At 44.8% G+C, this 22,954-nt stretch overlaps 1 protein-coding gene across 1 annotated transcript in view; it reads left to right on the forward strand.

Annotated features, from left to right (window-relative positions):
* Window positions 1-22,661: 22,661 nt before the first annotated feature.
* Window positions 22,662-22,954, forward strand: part of Caap1 (caspase activity and apoptosis inhibitor 1) — a gene marked incomplete in the record, with an annotated part of 55,551 nt that continues 55,258 nt past the window's right edge. Inside the window, 1 exon segment of the mRNA XM_013523025.1 lies at window positions 22,662-22,954. Coding sequence (XP_013378479.1) covers window positions 22,826-22,954 — 129 coding nt within the window.

Genomic DNA, 22,954 nt, shown 5'->3' on the forward strand with positions numbered 1-22,954 from the left:
CTGTGAGATTTTCCTGTGTAATATGGGTAGGCTTTTCATGAGCACAGAAGCAAACGAAGAATTGTAGTGAACAACACAACTCCAAGGGCATTTTCTCCCTTCCTGCAGCCACTCAGGAGAGCATACTGTTGTCTAGAACCTGCTTTCACTGCTCTGCACACCAAATTCCTGATTATTGGTGGCTTTTATTTAACTTCTCTGCTTTCACTATAGGACTGGGGAGATGGCTCAGCGGCACAGCGCCTGCCTGCCAAGCGCAAGGTCCTGAGTTCAATTCCTGGTACCAAAAAAAAAAGAGTGCTTTCTTTGTTGAATTTTTTAACAGCATGGACATATTTCCAGGTCTTACTTTAGGATTTACTTTAAAATTTTTAAAAATTTTGTTACAAATTATGTATTAGAAATATATAAAATAATTTTAAGTCATTTGTAAGTAGAAAATATATTTGATGATATTTTTAGATGAAGTAAAAACAAGTTTGTAAGCTGTGTTAAATCACACATCAATTCCGACAAGGCCTCAAATTGATCACAGGTTAGATCTGGTTTGTTTTCCCCTTGATTACTTGAAATAATTTCATTTTTCACTTCCGTTTTGATATTCAGTCTTTAATTTTTGGTCATTTTAATTACTTCACAGGGAATTGGGACCACGTTCAGTTTTATTAGACAGTTATGAAAATAAGCATACATCAAACGATGTTGTTTAAAAGGCTAAAACCTCTCATTTGAAATTAGTATTTTTGAGCCACCAGTACTATCCCAGCAGTATACTACACAATTTGACATTTAATCATCTAACTGCTCAAAATAAGGGGCAATGTTATCTCTTTTGAAAAGTGAAGACAGTAGAATGAATTAATAGAATAAAAAAGAAAACTGACATCAAGAGTATATGTTAACTATTCAGCTGAGCATTGTGGTGCATGCCTGTAATCCAGCACTCGGAAGGCTGAGGCAGGAGGATCATTGAGAGTTTGAGACCAGCCTGGGCTACAAAGTGAGCTCAAGGCCAGCCTGAACTGCATAGCAAGACCCTGTCTCCAAAAAAAAAATAAGTATATATTAACTATTCAAAGGTTATGGCTTGCCTTGCTATAGCTTCCTATCCATAATTACAGAATTTATTTCCCTCTAAGATAACCTAATTTCTTAAGCATTGCAAGTATTTCTCCCTCTGTTTTTGGAGGGGAGGGTAAGTGGGGATTTAACCCAAGGAGTGTTGAGCTATACCCTTAGCCCTTTTGAGACAGAGTCTTGCTAAATTGCCCTGGCCGGCCTTGAACTTGCAATCCTCCATCCTCAGCCTCCTGAGTAGCTGAGATTATACGAATGTAAGCCATGCCTGGCAAATATTTGTATTTTTAAAGTAGGAGAAATGGTTTCACAAAGACGATATCGCCTAAAATATTGAGCACCATTCTCAACATTAATGGTATGAAGAAATCCAGGGGGGTTCCATTGCAGTGTAAAAAAAGACCATTTTTTCCCAGTAGGGGAAGAAATTCTGATTGTCTACCTTAACTCAGGGGAAAGCCTATGGAATATCAAAAGAGAGTGAGTAAAACACAAATACAGTGCGTGTATACCTTGCTAAGTACTTAATTTCTGTTTAAATATTGTTTGCTGGTTCACTTAGGTATGTATAGTTTACTTTTTGCTGCATTGGGATTTAGTTTGTTGCATCAACACTGAATGGCAAAACTGAGAATTTAACGTGGGCCAGTCTGGTTCAGTGGCAGTTTCCTACTTTCCTGTTAACATGCCCAGTCTCGCTTGCAATTGCAAGTACAATTTCTGCAATTATTTCAGAAAACTAGATACTTCTGAATAATGGTTAGGCATAGACTTGTTTGAAGAATATTAGTTCACTCTTCAAAATGTAAAGGGTGGATGACTGTCACTTCACTTTTTATCACTGTTTAAGTCTTTTTATAACAACTTTTATCATTTCATGTTTGTACAGTTTAGCAAAACTGAAGTCTGCTACTTGAAGTCTGATTGTTAAATAGGGATTTGATATTTTAAAGATTTTTTAATTTATATTTTTGTATGACTCTCTATATTTTTTCTGAATGTGAAAGAAATGAACATTCTTTGAATGAAGCACACACATTAATATAATACACAGACCCCCACATACCAAATAAAAATTACCTATAATCCCACTACAGAGAGGATCATTCTTACCATGTTAGAGGATATCGATATGTATGCAACTGTGTTTTGGTTTTTTTTGGTTTTTTTGTTTTTTTTTTTTTTTGGTTTTTCTCCGGTACCGGGAACCGAACTCATGACTTTGCGCATGCCAGGCAGGCGCTTTTGCCGCTGAGCTAAATCCCCAGCCCCTGTGTTTTGTTTTTTTGAAAAAGGATTGTACCATACACACTATTCAGTAACCTGATTTGAAAACTTAATATATAGTACATATATTTCTACCTTATTATATGACTGTATCCATTTCCCATTATCGGACACTTTTCCAGATTTTGGCAATGAAGCGGTGCAATGACAAGGCTCACAAGTCTTACTAGCTCCCGATGTTTTATACGTGAAATTGGTAACTCAAGTTAGTGGAGTTTTTTATACTGATATCTTTGGCTAAGTGGAGTTAGCGTTCTTCACACTGCTTTTGAAACCATTGCCTGCAAAAGGGCTAAATTACCATCTACGTTTCATAACTTTTCACTTTTTAGATGAGTATGTTGTTAAAATTTTCTTACATGTTTACCTGAGTTTGACTTAATAGCAATATATGAGTATATAACTGATTAAATTTTGTTTTTTAAAAAAAAAATTGCATTAGTATATGTGCAGTACATCAGGCTACATGTACTGTGAGGGGTTGATGCATGTACATAACCTTTCTTTAGCACATGTTGGCACATGTATGTGAAATATCTTTCTACTTTCCTCCCCCCGCTTCCCTTCCCTCCCATCTCTTGGTCCCCCTGTTCATTTGCGGAAGCTCTACCGCCTGTTTTCTATTACCTTATTTTTCTCTTTATTTATACATTAAGCTTATATATTTGATTTATTTCACTGTAACATCATTGTCTCCAGGTGCATACATCTCCTCCCCGAAAAAGGATGAAATGTATCCTTCATAGTAGAGCTATATTCCATCATGTATGAATACCACATTTTCTTCATCCAGTCATCTGTTAATGGACATGGGCCACTTCAAGATTTAGTTATGAATTGTGCTGCTATAAGCATGGGTATACACAGATCACTGTAAATGATGTCTTTAACTCTTTTGGGAAGATACCTAGAAGGGAAATAGCTGGGTTGAATGAAACTTCTAATATTAGTTTTTTGAGGAATCTCCATGCTGATTCCCACCCTGCTTGGGCTAATTTACATTCCCACCTGCAGTGAGAAGTGTTCCTCTTCCTCCCATAGCCTGTCCAACATTTGTTGTTATTTGATACTTTCTGGAGTAAGATGGCCTCTTACTTCATGTCATTTAATTTGCATTTCTCGAATGACCAGAGTTATTGAACATCTTTTCATGTATTTGTTGGCCATTTATACATCTTCTGAGAAGTATGTTTGTTTAGGTTACTCATTTTTTTGATTGGGGCTTTTATTTGGAAGATCTTTTTTTAATTCTTTATACTAGTCCTCTAACCAAGGTGTTGCTGGCAAAAATTCCCATTCTATTGTTTCTTCAGGATTTTTTTTTTTTAATGTTTTGGTTGTTTCTTTGTGTGTTGTTTGGTTTTTGTTTTTTGCTTTTTTTGAGACAATTTCACTATGCAATTCATGCTGGCCTTGAACTCACTTTGTAGCCCAGGCTGGCCTCAAATTTGCAGTGACCCTGCTGCCTCAGCCTCCTGAGTGCTGGGATTGCAGACATGTGCCACCACCCCCAGCTGTTTCTTCACCTTTGATTGTTTCTTTGCTACATAACGTCTCAATTCTCTTTTCACTCCCTTCTCTTGCTCTTCCATGCCCCTCCTTGCAATCTCTTGATCCCCTTCTTTTTTGCTAAATTTTGTCTCTTCTTTATGATCTACATAAATGGTGGAAGAAGTAGCACTAAAAATAGATTGTTTTCAAAAACAATTCTGGGGATAAGAGTAGGAAGTAGGTTTTTTAGCAGTTACCACTATGTATCCTAGAGTAATTTTGTAAGGAAATAATAAAATGAACCATTGGCCATCTATTGTTACAGAGGTCTTGAGAGAGAAATTCCCCATTTGAGAGTAGAAGATATTCAGTATATTTTAAAATAATTTTAACATGATTTCTAATGCATTTTCTTTAGAAAAGTATATGCAGTGTAATTGTAATTATAAATACAATTTTGAAGACAATTTAATTTTTTTTCTACAAGTTGAAAATATCCTAAGTGAAAATAGCATTTAACACATTAAACCTACTGCATATTATATCTCAGCAACACAGCACAGTGTAGGGTATTGGTTATTTACACACATGATTCTGTGGCTGACCAGGCTGTACTTCACTGCCACTGACCTACATCATGAGGATATCTTTCCAAAGATTCTCAGCCTGTGAAGGGTTCAGAATTTGAAGTAGGGTTTGTACTAAATGCATATTGCTTTCACATCATTATAAAGTCAAAAAATTTTAAGTTGAACCTGTGTAATTTGGGGACTATCTGTAGATTCTGTAGTTGTTAATATTTGGTCATATATCCTATTTTCTGAAATTAAAATTTTAAGTTGGAAATAATATCAACTAAGCACATCAATATGCATCTTCAAATAGGGCATTTTAAAGAACATTCCTTATGCTGTGTAATATCATTAAAAAATTTAGTAATATCTCTAGCCCATATTCCAAATATCCCTATTTTCCATGGGAATGTCTTTTGCCTTAAAAGAATCTAGTCTAAGTAATTGAATCCAGGTTTATGTACTGTATTACTTGGTTATGTCTTGGTCTCTTTTTAAAAAAATCTTTAAAATACCAATTAGTTTTTTGAAGGCTTCTCTAGAATGTGAAGCACTTCACCTTCCTATGATCATTCTGTATTACTTACCTGTTGTGTAATAAATCACCCCACAGCTTAATAGTTTAAGGGATGTAGCTCTTACCGAGCATGCATAAGGCTGTGGGTTCAACCTCCAGCAGGTAAAATAACAGAAACTCCACACATCTGTTACCTTACATTCTGTGGCTCAAAATCCTGCCACAGTTGACAGGTGCATCCCTCCCTTGGTTTCAGATGAGGCTGTACTCAAGGTACCAGTTCAGGTTGGGGTCACAAAGTTCCCGCTGGGAAGGATCCATTCTCAGGCTGACAGCATTCAGTTCTTACAGGGGGCATTGCTGCTGCCTGTCATAGGTTTTTGTGCCAACATGACAGTTTACTTCATCCAAGCCAGCAAAGGAGACCGGTGGCTGACAGAGTGTCTTAGTCACTTTCCTCATCACTGAGACAGTGTGTGACACCTCTGAGTGCTTGAGGCTTTGGAGGGAACATCTGGATATAACCATAATATTCCACCCCTGACCCTCAAAAGATTTATTCACATCTCTGTATGCAAAATGCAAGTAGTTCATCTCTAAGAGTTGTGAAAATCTTAAGTTTCACCCTTGCTGAAAAGTTCAAATCCAAAGTTTCCTCAGACTTAAGGTAAACTTTTAGCCATGAGCCCCTGAAAATACCAAAAGGTTAAACACTTTCAAAATACATTGGCACAGATAAACATACCCATTCCAAAAGGGGGAAGATGGAGATTGATACCTGTGGGACCAAAGCAAAGTGAAACCCAGCAGGGGAAACATTAAATCCTATAGCTGTATGTCCAACACCTGGGGTAAGCTGTGGTAAGATGTGAACCCCAAAAGGCTCGGGTGACCTCACCTCTATGGTGTTTATGGTGGTTGTGGCTCGTGGCCTTTATTTTGGGCTGGCTTTGCTCATTTCTTGCAGTTCTAGACATTCCACATTTCCGACCTCCAATTTTCCAGGGTCTCCAGTTCACTTTTGGCCTCACTGTCACAGGTTCATGGACAGCCTGCCCAGGGGCACACTGCCTGGCCTTTTTCCAAAATCTTGCTGGAAATTTCCTTGGCTCCACAACTTGATTTTGCACGCCCATAAACCTTTGCAGGCCATATCCGCAGTGATGCACTGCTGCTGACCAGATCCACTTCAGGTCAGCTATTAGCCTGCATACTCCAGCGATCTTGCAAGAGCACCACCTATGAACACGAGGCTTTGGGGGACGTGTTAGATATAAACCATAGAAAGGACCAAAGTTGTGTGCCTTATAATCACAGTAGTGACCTCTCAGTATTGAGCTATTCTATTGGGTGGAAGCAGGTTACTCTAGGAATGAATAATGGAAGGAATGGTCATTGAGGCCCATGTTAGAATTTGCATGTGGCACATTCCATATACCATGTCTTAATACTTTTGTTGTTGCTGAGATGAAATCCCCAACACCCAAAGTTAAAGGGGGAAAGGTTTATTTAGCTCAGTTTGTAGAGGTTTCAGCCTATAATTGGCTAGCTCCAAGGCAAGTGGCACATGGCAGAGGGGCAACTGTCCACGACAATGGGAGATAGCAAAAGTAACAAGGGGAGGGGCAACAAGACTCTTCCCCTTATAACCAGTCTACTGGGAGTGGAGCATTGCCAGTCCAGTCAGTGGACTGATCCAGCAATCACCCACCTTAAATCCCAGGACCCTTAATCCTAGCTATGAACCATGAATCAATTACACACTTTAGATTCAGCCACTTCTGGGAAAGCCCCATCTAAAACTGAAGGAGGCTTTGGCGGAACATCTAAGCACAAACCATAACATTCCACCCTTGATCCCTTCGAGACTCATATATATTCCTTTTTTGCAAAAGGCATTTAGTCCATCTTTAAGAGTTACCAAAGTTCTAACAGTTTCAGCATTTCTGAAAAGTCCAAATCGCAAGTCTCCTCTGAAATTTAAGGCAAACTCTTACCTGTGAGCCCCTGTACAAATGAAAAGAAAGTTAAACACTTCCAATATTTGATGGCACAGGATAGACATTTCCATTCCAAAAGTTACAAATGGGATACAAAGGAATGGGACCAAACAAGTGCAAAATCCAGCAAGGCAAACGGTAAGTCCCACAATTCCACTTTCAGCATCCCCAGCACCAAGGTCTGCTGCCACCTGGAGCAGTAGCCAGGCTATCTTCTCTTTTGGCTATAGGGGCCAAGTGCCTGGGTCATTGAGCACTCTGACCCCAGTGCTGAGGAACAGATTCTCTAGGCTGCCACCATTCTGGAACGTGGTGTTCTAGGACTTTCTTCTCAAAGCAGTCTTTCATTTTTGTAATTTTGAGGCTGCAAAGGTGTCATTCTAACCAGGGTGACAGGTCCCAAGAACAAGGTGCCTGCTGATGATAAGAAAAAGTAAGACAAGAAAAACAAGAGAGGCAAAAGTCTGGGATCAGTGAGCTTACAGCATCTCAGACTGCAGCCCCAATTACCAATCTCAGTCACCTTTTATTGAGCGAGAACCAAGGGCGTAGCTAGTACAAATGGGCAGATACCAAACATTTTAGTAATTAAGGCATTACCCTTCTGCAATTCTGCCTCTTATGCTGCTGGCAACAATCCCCAGGTGGGCCTCCTACACCCAGCACCACGCTTACTCAGTTCAGCTGGAGGTTATAAATTGACCATTAGTTATCAATCCACTACAATCATAGTCCTTACTTCCCATTAATTTTTACAATGTATGGCAACACTAAAAAATAGGGATCTGCAATTCAAATGCACTCTTATCTTCAGGTAAAAGGTTTCAGTTCATTTTTGCAACAATAAACAAATCCTGTGTCCTCTGTGCTTTCTAATCAAAGAATGTCCTCCACGCAAAGGGTGGAGACTTGCTGCTTCTTGTGATGCCCTCAGGCCATCTTTTCTATTGTCCTGTTGCTTTTCAGCAATCAAGATCTCCTCTACTCTCTTTACAGTCCACAGCTTCACTTGCTGGCCAAAATCACAATGTTTTAAATCATTCTGTTGAGCTCTTTGCTCTTGATTCTCCACATAAATCTGGCTAAAAGTCCCCAGTGGTAGCCATACCACTGCCTCAACATTTGACTGCCTGGCAATTTCTTCTACAAGATTAATTAACCCACTACCCATAATCTTGGGCTGGTGACACACACCAGTAATCCCAGCACTTGGGAGGCTGAGGCAGGAGGATCTTTGCAAGTTTGAGATCAGCCTGGGTTACAAAGTGAGCTCAAGCCCACCCTGAACTGCATAGTGAGACCCTGTCTCAAAAAGACAAAAAAAAAAAATTTTAGACTCAGGCAAAGTCTCTGTACACAAGCAAAATGCAGACAAGTTTTCTACCAAGCCATGACACATCGTCTGGAGTCCAACAGCCAGTGTAGTCCTTCTTCCCAGCAGAAACCTACTGAGCCTGGTCTTTACTGGCTTTCTGGTTTTCTGAGCTCGGCTCAGAATCTCCCGTACAGTACAGCCTGAGGCGTTCCAGCACTACCTTTTCAGCCAGCATCTCCGAACATTTTCTAACTTCCCGCAAGCCATTTCCAAAGGCTACTGAAACAAAATTGTCAGGTATAGTCACAGAAACAATTCCACTTGTAGAACCAAATTCTGTCTTAGTTATTTTTCTCACTGATGAGACAAAATACTCAACACCCAAAGTTAAAGGGGAAAAAGGTTATTTAGCTCAGTTTGTAGAGATTTCAGCCTATAATTGGCTAGCTCCAAGGCAGGGTGGCACCTGCAGAGAGGGAACTGTCCATGGTGATGGAAGACAGCAAAGAGAGGGGCAACAAGACTCTTTCTGTCCCTGATATTATACTCAGTCCACTGGGATTAGAGCAGTACCAGTCAAATTAGTGGAGTGATTCAGCAGGCACCCATCCTTAATCCCATCACCCTTAGTTTTAGCGCTGAACTATAAATCAATCACACACTCTAGATTCAGCTACTTTGGAAAAAGCCCTGTCTAAAACTGCATGAGGGCTTGGGAAAACATCTAGACACAAACCCATAGCACCCTATAAACTGCTAGATCCAGAGGCTTGGTTATGTTGAAATTAAACTATTTTGTTAAGAATATAGGTAGCTAGGTGTAGTAGTACATGCCTGTAATCTCAGCTACTTGGGAGGCTGAGGCAGGAGAGTCTAAATGCAAACCCAGCCTGAGCAACTCAGTGAGACGCTGACTCAAACTGAGCCTTCTAGCCAAACCCAACCCTTTAACAAGAAGAGACAACTTAATTCCCTTAATTCCCTTATCAAAAAAGAGCTTGCCCTTATTGTAAAAACCCATGGCACCTTGAAGAGGACTATAGAAAATTCAAATAGTAGGAGAAATTGATAGAGGAACAGGGTGGCTCTGAGGAAGCTAAGAGGAATATTTTGTTTCTCCTCAGGAAAGCTTATAGAGAGGACAAACTTACGCACCTGTGGATACTGACCGGTGCCATGTACGCTGTTGTCACCCTCCATATCAAATTGCCCTTTTCCTAGGATTAATATCCCTTGCGATTTTCAAATTGAGCTAAAACTATACATAAACCCCAACCTACAAAATTCTAGGTGGACTTTCAGCTTGGAGGAGGTCAATGTGCAGTTTTCCTCATTTGTCCCATCTAACGCACAAGTTACTTCCACTATGCCAGCCAAGTTCCACCTTTGTGAAGTAAAAGTTGTGTGCTTGAGATGCACCAGGGGCGAGGTCATCACCCATCTCCCTCGGTCCTTAAGATTGCTAAAAAATGAAAACAAGTTATTTCATGTACAAGGTTACCAAAACAGGTTGGTGGTCACACCACCAAGGCAGCTGGGAGAATGTGATGATTACAGTGAAGGTGACCATTCAGAAGAGACAGGCCCAGACTGAGGTGGTGCCTCTGCCTCTGCCTTGATCATCACAGCCCTCAAGGTGCCACCAAGAGACATACAGAAACAGAAAAGCATTAAACTCAGTGAAAATATCACTTTTGATGAAATTGTCAACATTGCCTGGCAGATGTGGCCCCAATCTCTAGCCAGAAAATGTTCTGAAACTGATATAGAAAGTGGTATAGGACCAACAAATCATCCAAATAATATAAGGGAAGTATAACTCCCAAACTGCTTGATGTGTGATAAACTGAGTTCATGAGGCAAGTGAATTCCAAGGAACAGAGGAGGTTAAGAGCAGGAAATATTTATTGAGGGACAGAGATGCAGGTCCTGAGGGAAAGAGGGGCCCCAAGTGGGTTGCTGAGGACCACACTTCTCAGGGGAAGTTTTATAGAACATAACCACGTGGGTACAACATGGGTTACAGCTGTGATCAACCAATAAGATTATAAGTACAGTCGCTTATGTAATATTGATCCAATGAGGAAGCAAGTCACGAAGCAAGTGTACATGGAAAGAACAAAGAACTTTTCAGGTCGCAGGCGCCCTCTCCGGGAGGCCGAGCAGCCGGGGAGCGCCAGCCCTTAGGGGCCCGGCGCGCCCGGCCACGCGGGAGCCTGGAAAGGCAGGCAGCAGGCACCGGGAAGCGGTGTGGAGACATGCGCTGGCCCTGGGGCCGGCCGCGCAGTCAAGAAATGCCGTGCCACTGAGAAGCACCGACACAGCAGGCCTACCCGGAGATGTGCATAAACCATCCTGACATGGAGAAACCTCTGGGAAAACATGCCTCACGGTGGGTCGCTCTTGGCCCTGCCCTGGAGAGCCAGAAATGTCCAGAGTCAGCGGAGGAGCAGCTGATGAACAAGGACTTGGTGGACACCAGAGTACTGACACCTGATGACTCAGAGGTCCAGCTGACTGGGGACACGGGAGCCATTCGGGAGCTGGAGACCAGGAGGACCTTGCGCAACACCGGGGAGACCCCTGGAGGCCATTCTTTCCCTAACTGTACAGGTTGTGATGGAGGACTGAGTGGAGCTCCAGAGGTCTGCACCGAGACTTCATGGATTACACGGGTGCTCAGTATTCAGATTCTGAAGAACCACCTTCATGGAGAAGGTACATGTCTAGGTTACCTGCCTGGGACACTTCACACCTGATGGTGCTGAGACTGACTAGTGGGCCGAGGACGTCATCAACATGTTCCTGCCGCCTGTGTTGACTGTTGGGGAGAGGACACTAAGTGGTTGCGGGATCCCAATGCACTGGGAGGCTGGAGAGAACACCCCTCTGCTTTCTTAGACATGAGGCATTGACAAAGCATACTTCCTTGGATCCCAGTTCAGTAGAGGGACAAACTATTCTTACAGATAAGTTTATTACTCAGTCAACCCCAAATAGTAGAAAAAAGCTACAAAAAATGACTTTTGCCCCAGATAGCTCACTTGAAATGTTAGTAAAATCGCCTCCTCAACATTTTATAGCCATGATGAGGAGGAGGCCAAAGACAGAAAATGAAGAGAACACGAAAAAACAGCTCTCTTTGTTGCAGCACTAAGAGAAACAGACCCTAAGTCTGATTCTCAGGGCCCCAAGAAGAACTCATCAACTACATTCATCTGCTACCACTGTCAAAAGCCAGGCCACCTCAAGAGGGACTGCCCTAAGAAGCCCCCTGGGCCATGCCCTGACTGTAAAGGTGACCACTAGAGGTAGGACTGCTCTCTGAAGCAAAGGCCCCAGAGCTCAGGCCCCTCCTACCAGCTGGTCTAACAGGAATGAAGGGGCCCAGGGCATACTCTGCCTTCTCCCTCTGGCCAGAACTGTTGCTGTGTGTAACCATGGCAGTGTACAGAATGAAAGATTATTTGGAGACAAGAGTTAGTTCAATCACCAACAAGCACGGAGAGGCTGCTGCTTCTTCAGTATAAGAGACCTTCAGAGAAATACCCCTGAGCTGAAACCTCTGCGGCTTTCTATTTGTAAAACAACGACATGAGAACAAAGATGAAGAAGAAAAAGAAACTTGCAACAATTGTATAGGGGCTTTGCTCATTGGACAGGGATGGAAAAGGATACCCTGCTATATGATGTACGTTAATGTGCTTTAAGCAAGTTTGTCATTCAGGAGCTTTGTCAGAGGCCAGGAGGAACACAGTGAGCAGAGCAAACATCTCTGAGAATAACCTATTGTTCATTCTGCTGTTGTCCTGTAGATCTGCTCCAAATTTAACCATGAATTCCAGAAGCCTGGGAACTGCTGCTCTCAATGTCCCTTCACCTTACTTTCATATCAAGCATTCCTCCCACACCTCATAATAAGGAGCTGTATTCAAAAGCCCTAATTATCCTTTATACTAGCCCTGCAATACTCCAATTCTTTGGCTAGAAAACCAAATGGAAAGAGTTGATACTTTGTGCAAGATTTGAGAGTAATATGCAGTCATGGTCTGCTCAAGTGTTCTTTTTTAAAGTTGTGATAAAACACCTATGCAGTAATGGGCTAATTTTTATTTTGGAGAGTGAAATTTCATAGGACTTATTCCATTTACACTATTGTACAGCTATCACCATATCTAGCTCTAAATTTTTCTCATTGTCCAAAATAGAAATTGTACTCACTAAACACTAACTCCCTCCTCCTCTCCCCCTCCAGTGACTGGTAAACTCTACTGTGCTTTGTGCCTCTACGTATCTGCCTGCTGGAGATATTTCGTGGAAGTGGAAGAATATTCCATTGTGCGTTGTTGGCATGCAGTGGTACAGAGTATTCTTTTTATAATTCTTCTATTTCTGCAAAGTGATATTCTCATGAGTATTAGTTTGTATTTCAAATTTTAGTAATTTGAGTCCTTTTTCTGGTTTGTCAATCTAGCTAATTTTTTTCCAATTTTGTTGATCTTTTCAAAGAGCTAATTTTGATTTCATTGATTTTCTCCATTGCTTCTCCAGTTAATTTATCTCCATTATAATCTTTATTTTTCCTTAATTTATTGTTTTTTTTTCTTTTTTTTAAAGGGTTAGTTTTTTTGTGGATATAGTTGTAGATGTATAGTTCACATAGGTGTATAGTTTGGTTGTTAATTTTAGTCCATCCTGTCCATCTATATCTTCGACTGGAGAGTTTAATCTATTTATAGTAATTAACAAGAAGGAAAACTGGGTGTGGTAGTGCACACCTGTAATACCGGCACTTGGGAGGCTGAGGCAGGAGGATTGTTGTGAGCTTGAGGCCAGCCTAGGCTGCAAAGTGAGCTCAACGCCAGCCTGAATGGCATAGCGAGACCCTGTCTCAAAAAGACAAAAAAAAAAAAAAAAGAAGAAAGGCATAATTTTTACTCTTTAGCAGTTATTTTCTGTATGTCTTATTCTTTCTATTCCTCAATTCCTTCACTACACCTTTTTCAAGGATTTGGGTTTTGTGGTTGGTTTGTTTTGTGATGCTGATGACTGGACTCACAGTCTTGCATATGCTAGGCAAGCAGTTTACCACTGAGCTGCCTCCTCAGGACCTTTATTTTTTGTACTGCATTATTTTGATTCTGTTTTTCTATCTTTTCCTGTGTATCTTTTACTTATTTTTTTAATGTTTACCTATGGGATTACAATTAACATTTTAAATTTATGACAACAATTTAAACAATTATTCCATGGTATAGGAGTACAAATACTTTATCCTTATACAACCTCATTGTTTCTCCTTTATATGGTTATTATCATAGATTACATCTTTATTATATTAGATATATTATATTAGACATATTATATTAGATATATATCTAATATATTATATTATTAGATATATTATATTAGATATATATTATTATATATTATCTATTATCATAGATTACATCTTTATTATGTTATAATAAATATTACATATTTATTATATTTGTTCCCACTAGTATAGATTTATAATTACTATGATAAAATTTACTTTTCAAGTATTTTTTTAAAAGATGAGTTACAAACTCAAAGTGCAATAATACTGGCTTTTCTAATTTTGTATTAGGTATCTCTATCGGTGTTATTCCTTCACATGGCTTTGAGGTATTTCTAGACTGCTTTCATTTCAGTTTTTTCTTTCAGCACATTTTAAATATATTGCTTAAGTACATTGCCTTCTGGAGTCCATGTTTTTTGAACAGAAATTGTCTGTTAATTTTATTGAGAATCTATCTTATGGATTATTTCTTTCTTGCTTTCAAGATTTTGTGTCTTTTGACAATTTATAATGTATTTTTCACGTGGATCTCTTCAAGTTTATACTATCTAAAGTTTATTGAACTTCTTAGATGTGTCTATTTGTGTCTTTCATCAAATTTGGGGAGTTCTCTGCCATTATTTCTTCAAATATTGTCTGTCATTTTCTTTCTGGAATTCTCACAATGTTGATGTTGGTGCATTTTATGATATCCTGGCAGAAATTCCTTGGCATAAATTGGGCTGTGTTCCACAAGAGACCCGAGTTCATTGAGAACAAAACCAGAGTTTAATTTGAGGCTAGCCACCCTCACTTCCTTTTGCCAATCTGGAAGTCGGGGCCAATGACCAACTTTGTTCCACCTTGTATACATTTTGGTTTCCATGGCAACAGATTGGGATGTTACATTCGCTGACCCCAATGGGCATATGATCTTTTTCTCATCCTGTTGGACCCCAGGTCAGTTGCAGGTCGCATGTCTAACCATGATACATGTTTCTCCCATTACATTCCATTTGTCTCCTTTTTTACACCCTATGCACTCCTTTAGGGTTACAATGTTTGCCTAGGGCCAGGAGATGGAACTGCCCAGGCAGGGTCACGGAGGGTTACCTAGGCCTAGGCGCCCCTTATCTCGGGGAGACATTCCTGGGCAGAGTTCATCTGGGGAATTAGCTCTTATACTGTCCTGGGAGGCTTCCCAAGGCACCGCTTAGGCTTTTACTGAAACTATTTTATCTAAAATAATATACCAAGATTCACTGCCCCCTATAATCCCAGCAAAGCCTCAGTCTGTGATCATTTTTCTTCATTCTTATTTTCTACTCCTTAGACACAATAATTTCAATTGCTTCACCTTCAAGTAGACTCATTCTTCTGCTTGCTCAAAGCTGTTATTGAAACTTGTTTGGATTAACTAATGGCCAACTTGTAACAACACAGCTGAACTAAATCAGTGTGGTGCTGGTATGGAGGGCTCACCTGAAGATTGCTGCTAACAGCATAAAAGGAGAATTGGAAGGGAAGATGGTATGCCATTGATTCTTCTGGAGAAGCTCATCGTGCTACTTTTTTTGATATGAACTCAGCTGTTCTCATTGTTGGAGGAGCTCCAAGAATCCTGAGATTTCTTATTCCAACACGAAATCTGAGTCTGTATCTCACGCACCTTAACAAAAGGAATGAATGAAAGAACAAAACCGCCATGAGCAAGCTGCACTAGAAACAGGACTTTACTATAATATTCAAGCCTACCATTTTCTATTTAAAATAAATAGATATTGCCTCACTTCAATCGATAAATTTTTAAAATACAAATATGCAATTGTTCTCCTCATCCCTTCTCCTTCTTTCACCCCAAATCCAGTCTCTTGTGGTCTCAAACAGCCCAGATGCTAGGGTGGGTGAATGGCATTTTCAGTGGCATGGGGTCAGACGCCAAAGGGGCTGTCCTTATTTGGCGGATGAAGAGTGTGATCCCGAGGGCTTCTCTCTGTGCTCCTGGGGAGGGCTGGTTATACGGTGGGTGTGACATTCTCATTTTCAGTTGCCTCCAATGATGGAATCTTTGGTACAATCTGAGGAAGTTTAGAGCGGGAGGAGGGGCTGGGTCCCTGCAAAGGCCACATTCCAGTGCCCATGAGCATGAGAGGACTGCAGACCTACTGGGCGAGCATGTGCACTGGGGAGCTGGGGAACAGAGGCAGGTTTCTGCATGTGGGAAGGTATCAGGGAAGTATACGGAGGGAGGTGCCCAGGAGCAGGGAGGGCATCGTACCCACTGACAGGACTCCTTGGAAAAAGTCAGCCAGACCTCGGGTTCTAGAGAGAATAAGGTACCTAAGGTAGTGAGTGGACAGTAGAGGCAAAGTCAGTCAGTGAAATAGCAGTTCCAGGAGCAGATTCAGGGTGAAACTGGATTCTGGGAGTGGCCTGGATGGGAGGTGGCAAACGGTACTGACGTGGAGTGGGCCACTCTATCAGCCAGCTTTCCTATCACTAACACAGCATACCTGACAGGGGAGGAGCCAGGGACAAGGACTTACCCTTCTAGGTCCCAGCCCCAGTAATTCAGTTCTTCCAGTCAGGCCCACCTCCGAACAGTTAGCTCGGAACTCATCAGTGGACCAACCCATTGATGCATACAGCATGTCCATGACCCATCCAATAACTTCCAGAAGCCCTCCTCTGAACATGAGACTTCGGGGGACATTTTAGATCTAACATAATAGCTACTCTAGACTGGAAATGCTTGGCCACTGAGCAGGAACACCCTGGAGAGATATCTTTAGAAGATCTTCTTAACATCTTGAGGCCTTTCTTCTTAAAGCAAGAAGGAGTGGAGCTGGCTCATATTTCACTGTTACCACCTTAGGTGGAGGTCTGTGTCTTCAGAACAAAGTCACAGTAAGCAGTAGAGGTCGTGCCCATCAGGAGACTCGGACAACAGTCATTTTGATGACTTCCACACTGGAACTGGAGGAGTCAGTGGAGTGCTTGCATGTGTTACTAGTTTTCTGCTGCCTAGAGAGAGGTCAAACTTGAGCTGTCATAGAACTTTGAGTCAGAGCTACTGCTAGTACTGAGCTCTAGTTAAGGCTTTGACAGGTGGACAGAAGGGACAGTATACATAAGGGGCCTCCGCAAGAACACATGCCACCCCCACCCCATCTTCTGTCCTCACGATGCTGGGTTACATGCTCGGTCAGCCACAGGGTTGCATGAGAGATCATTTGGTATCACCCATTTCACGGAGGAGAAAACTAAGGCCTAGAGAGATAAAGTGAGGTGACTCACCTCCGTGGCTGAGACTCCTGCATGGCTTGTCTGGCTGTGCAAGCCATGCCCAGTGCTGTACCCTCTCTGACTTTTGCCCACTGACTTGCTGCAGCACTTGACAGTGGTCATCCTCTTCTTGTGCTTGATATTTCTGGTCAACTTGGATGGTGGCTGCAGCTCACAGGACGCACTGGAGCTAGGGGCAGGGCAGCTGTGGGGCTGGCAGGGGCTGCACTTGGGCCTCCCTCTCACGGCTGGCCCGGCAGCTGGAACATGGGTTCCCTAGCTGTCACCATGCAGCACAGTTCACAGAGACCGGGGGCACACGCCGAAGTCTCTTCTGAACTAGTCCCGGGAGTGGTTTGCTCTCCCTGTTTCCGGTTCCTGCCCAGCCTCACCGCTTAGCCTTGCTGAGCCGCTCCCTGCCCAACGTCAACCCCACGCTGCTCCTCAGGGTCGGTGCTGTGACTGTTGCGAGCTGACTGCAGCAGCTTGTCGGGTTGACCACCGTGAATTCCTGGGCCAGTGCGGAGGACAGAGCGGTGGCACGCCTAGCAAGACCCTAGATGCACAGCGGCTGCCTTTGGATGGCCGCTCCTTCCCTCACACCCACCCAGGCTCCTCCCTGTTCTCAAAATTGGCTTCCAGAAGCCCTTTCCAGGAAGCTGTCCTGGAGCCTAACTCCTACCTCTCTCCCCGTAGATGGGCTACTTCTCTCCACACCAGCTCGCCCCATAAATCAAGAAAAGGGCAAAGAGCTAAGTGTCAGACTTAGACACTACACTTTCCATGAAAGCTGCAGCTGTTCACCTTCCTCCTCTTCTCCAAGCTGATTTGTCTTCCCTAGAATCCAGAGGGCCAGTGTCCATCAGAAAGCCACCCTGAGGCCTCCTGTCTCATGCAGCACTGCCATGAGCGCCCACCCGGAGTCCGGGTGCACCCATACCTGGGTTGGAGGGCTCTGGACAGCAGGGCAGGAGGTTATGGGTTAGTCTTAGCGATCTTCTACCTCAACTGTCTCTGAGGACAACAGAGAGACTGAGGCTTCAGGTGAGAAGGCGCTTGTGCTACCTGAGCTTGGAAGGCTGCGTCTCACTTTTCTGCCATGGCCATTGCCAGAAGGATATGCTGTGTCCAGCTGTGTCCTGCAACACTATGATCAGGCAGCTCTGGGGTGTCCCCAGGTAAGACAGGAGTAGTGTCCTCATGCAGGATGCATTGCAAGGCTCCTCCGAGTGCTGAGAGCTCAGGGGTTAGCAAGGAGAACCCTCCTTCTAAACCTCAGGGTCTTCTTCAACCCCCAAAGCCCTGCCTCCTGCCCCCACATCCATCCCGGGCTTTGCATGCCCTCCCTGGGCCCTCCCCAAGGGAGGAGCCCTGGGGCTTGTGGCAGCCTCTCATCCACCAAGATGGCAGCTGGTCTCAGCATGGCCCTGCTAGTGACTAGAGGAAGCCAAATACAATGGGGCATCTCCTGAGGTGCAACAACAAGGCCAGGGTTCAGGGAAGCCCCTTCCTCTCCTGCGGCCCCTGCCCTCCTGGGCTCAGGCACAATCACTCACTGTCTCCTTCGGTTGTTTCTGGGATCTCCTGAGGTTTATCTCCAGGGTGACAGCCTTGGAGATCCCCTCCTGCCAGAACTGAGGATAGAGTCAGCATGACCTTCCTGCCCTCACTCCAGCGTCCAGTGCCCTTGACCTTGGGCCTGTGGGCTGGTGCTGATGCTCCTGACCCCAGCATGCTGATCCTAGCTGAGGCTCCAGCTTCAGCTCTCACAGTGGCCTGACCTTCTTGTACCTGTTTGTTCATTTGCAAAATAGGAACAAGACCACACTGCACTGGAGTCTTCATTGGAAGGCTGAAGGATCGGAGCACTGGAGCCTGGAGGAACTGAAGACCATCCAAAGGCAATGGTGCAGACTGGAGCTGCTTTGAAGAAAAAGGGAAGACTTCCTTCTTTCCAGTTTTATTTCCCTTTTTATTATTTTGTCCAGGCTGTAAGCGTATTGGTTGGTGCCACCCACATCTGTGGGTCTTCTCTTTCTGGTTTGTTACCTACACAACACGGCTTACACAGACCTGGTGCTTTCTTAACCTGCTGTGTGGCTCCTACTCAAGTCAAACTGATATATCACAATTAACGAGCACAGAGCTCCTCACACTCCATTTCCTCCTTGAACCTCATGGCCTCCCGTGAGGTCAGAAGCCTAGAGTGGAAATTCCTCCATTAGCCAGATGAAAACACAAGGCCCCTGAGAAGGTGACTTCTTGCCCGGGGACTAAGAGGCAAGAAGGCCTTCAGACCCCCATCTGAGCACCTTTGGTCTTGCAGTGTGTGTGTCCTCAGCTAGGCTGAACCATAGGGAGAGCAACAAGGAGTCTCAGGCTCCCACATGCCCCAAGCCCAACTGGAGTCTCTGTACCACCCACTCCCCCATTCCCCACTCCATTGTGCAGCCTGAGGCTGAATAAAGGCTTCCATGGAGCCTCCTGCAAAGTTCTCCTGCTGTTCCCCTTCGGACTGTCATTCTTATGGGGCGAGCCCTCTCTGCCTGATCAGCACACACAAGGGGCTGGGAACAGTGATGCTTTTCTTCCTCCATTATGTGGGAGCTTTTGAGGCTGGTAAGGAAGGACCCTCCATGACTTATTAGTCTCTGATGTTTCCCACGTGAGCACCTGTCATACTGAGGCATCCCCTGCAGGGTTTCTGTGACAGGCCAGCAGCCTCTCTAGGCAGAGCATGGGGCTGTATGATGTATCCAGATCTGCCTCCAGGTCTGAAGTTTGGGACCCAAGGGTGGAGGCCCCTTTGGCCAGTGGTCCTTGAACCTTCTACAGTTCCCTGTTCCCAGGTTAGCCTCTCTCTTGGGGGTCAAGTGCATGAGGAGGGGTGGGAGGGGCTTTGTTGTGGGGGCAGGCTGGGCTGGTGTGGAGAAGGCAGCCATCCCATTCCATCCATCCAATAACAGTCGGGAGGATGCCAAATCCCACCTTCCTGGACAGCTTTTGGGGTGGAAAGTCAGTGTCACGTAGCCTATAGCAGACCACAGTCCCCCAAGCCCCAGCTAGAGCTAGTAATGGCAGGCTTGGGAAGATGATGTGACTAAGGCTTTGTGGGAAACTCTGAGTTTTGTTCCCTGATCACCTGGGACACCCTGCAAATGAGGACATGTGATGAAACAATAGCAGCAAAGAGATAATGGCATTTTCCTGGCCCGATCCCTGCCCAAGCAAGGAAGTAGCTCAAACCTGTGCAAGCAGGAAGCGCCTTCTGCCCCTCCTCCGGGTCCATTTCCATGCCCATGTGCCCATTTGCTGCAGCCAGGAGCTGTGCATGTGCCTGGGACGGGCTCTGCTGTACAGGGGGCATGTGATAAGTGCCGAGGTTGTCAAGGGCACCCGGACAGATGGTGTGGGTGACCTGAGTGTACCTCACTGAGCTTCCCTCCCTCCACGGGCCAGGCCTGTGATGCTTATCTGTCCTGCTCCTTGCATCTTCACTGTCACTCTGCAGGGGGGGCAGGGATGCTCTTAGAGAGGAGTTGAGGTCTTAGGGTTCAGAAATGTGCCTTGATCACAGTCAGCAATGGTGGAGCTGGGACTTGGATAAGAACACGGGCTCTAGGCCAGGGTGTAGAAGGTCTACATGGCACATGCCCAGAGAAAGCTTGCCCCTGCCATGCCCTGCTGGGTTGAGCCACTCACCACATCCCTTAGTGTAAAGTGCTCTGCCAGCAGGTCAGGAGGCAACACCAAGAAGAGAGACTGCTCCTCACTTCGCCCATTCTGTGGGGTCACAGTGAAGGCCAGGAAAGCTCTACTGATGGCACTGATGCTGGGGTGGCTTCAACTCCAGAGTTTGTGTAGAGCCAGCTCCAGCTGTAGAGCAGGTACTGAGATGGCTCAAACTCTAGAGATGGCATTCAAGCTGGCACTGGAGCTTGCTCTTGCTCTAGAACAAGGGCTGGGGCTGATTCTACTTCTGAAGCTGGTGTAAGAGCTTGCTTTTGCTCTGAAGTGGTTTCAGAGCTACCACTGAGGCCAGTGATAGAGCTACAAGGGAAAAGAATTCCGGCATGACTCCCTTTCCCTGAGTCTTTCCAAAGACAGAAGCCAACTGCACAACTGGATGTTTGCGTAGACCGTGGTCCATGCATGAGGGGTCTGCAGCTTGTCCTTGTCCCGGGCCTAACATCGTCTTTGAAGCCTCTTCTTGGTGGGAACCAGCACAGACCTCTCCTCATGGGCTGTTATGTACCTACCCCAAGAGGCCACTTTACCCTCAGTCTTGGTCTTCCTCGGCCCTGTGTCCTCCAGTTGGGTCAGGAGAAGGTCAGCACGGCATTCCTGGGCCAAGATAGGTACACTGAGCTACACATAAGCCATCAGCCTGTTCCTCCTGTTCTCCTCCTTCTCCTCCTCCTTCTCCTCCTCCTCCCTTTTCCTTTCCTTCTTCTTCTTCTGCTTCCTCTTCCCCTTCCTCCTCTTCCCCTTCTTCTACTTTTCCTTGTCCTTCTCCTCCTTCTTATTCTGATTCTTCTTCAGCAGGGTTTCCCTGTGTAGCTCAGGCTGGCCTCAAACTCAAGGTGATTCTCCTGCCTCAGCCTCCCAAGTGCTGGGATTTCAGTTGTGTGCCACCACACCTCGCCATCAACTTCTTGAGGGCAGGAAAGTAAGCAGATTGACAGAAGTTCCCAGAGTACTGGTCCAGCAAGGTGTCCAGGACTGAGGAGGTAGTGCTGGGACAGGCAGGGCAGCGGCAATATGGCAAGCCATATTCCTGTCTGATGTAAACGTCCACTTTGTACTCCTCCCTGGCACTTACGTGGCCCCGGTGACATCTCATCTCATGGCTCATGCTACCAGGATGCCTGGTTTTCTGAGACACTTGTGGGTGTTATCTTCCCATAGACATTTCTGAAGGGCACACCTCACCCTATGCTCACCAAGCTCCCTGGGAGCCAGCTGAGCGCTCGCTACTAAGAAGAGAGGCCAGGTGTAAGCAGGTATTCCTCACACCACCTCTGCGTCCTGATAGTGGGTGAGGTGGGAATGCCTGGCTGTAGCATGGTGGGTATGGATCCTCGCAGAGGCTGCTGTGAGCCCTAGCCTCCCCTGTGCTTCCCACACGCCTGTTCCCAACTCCTCTCTGCCTTCCTGCTGTAGTGCAAAGCAGACCTCAGCACTCTAGCAGGAATTCTAAGTGTTGGGTCGAGCGTTTGGATCCTGAGCTACTCTACATGCCCATTCTCATGTTGGAGACAGGAGCCTCGCCTCTTAATCACCCAATTTTTAACTTGGTCCTGTGGCCCCTGCTGAAATAAGAAAGGATGTAGCCATGTCTGGAGGAAGCCAGGAAGGTATCACATCTACCATACTAACTTATGATATCTACTGTTACTGGCTGACTCCTCAGCCAGAACTGGGGTATTGGAAGGGTCCTGGAGGCCCATTTACCTGCCTTTTTCATTGAACTGTGCTAAATGCTTGCAAGCATACCTGTGCACAGTAGGGCTTCACATATGTTTATGGGATGAATGAGCCCAACCAGCTCTTTCTCAGATACCTCAGTGGGTTAGGGCCTCTGTTTGCCTACACCCAGGATGAAGACGCCCTAGATACGAACTGGAACCTGCTTCACAAATGGAGAAATTGCTTTTACCAAGGGCTTAGATAAATAAGTGCTGGGATCACAGGTGTGCGCCACCACGCCCAGTCATTATCCTTTGTTAGGTATGCGTGTTTAGTTTACACATCAGCCTTATTTTGATAACCCCCTGTTGAAAGTCTCCTCAGCCATCATACTAGAGCAGGAAACACAGACCTGAGCCCCGCCTCCGGAAATGACGCGTCACGCTCTGCGCCGAGGCCGGAGGTGACGCAAAACCGGCACCGCCGGTGCGTGCCGTAGGTAGCGCTAGACCCGGTTTCTGTTGCTCTGGACAAGGCGGGCTTTCCTTGGATGGTCGCAACGGCGGCATCATGACGGGGAAGAAATCTTCCCGCGAGAAGCGGCGCAAACGCAGCGGCCAGGACGCAGCCGCTTCGCTCGCGGCCCCGGACCTCGTTCCCGCCCTCGCCAGCAGCGGCAGCGGGAGCACCAGCGGCTGC

The sequence above is a fragment of the Chinchilla lanigera genome, unplaced genomic scaffold, assembly GCF_000276665.1.
Source record: "Chinchilla lanigera isolate Chin_1 unplaced genomic scaffold, ChiLan1.0 scaffold00071, whole genome shotgun sequence".
Classification (NCBI taxonomy): domain Eukaryota; kingdom Metazoa; phylum Chordata; class Mammalia; order Rodentia; family Chinchillidae; genus Chinchilla; species Chinchilla lanigera.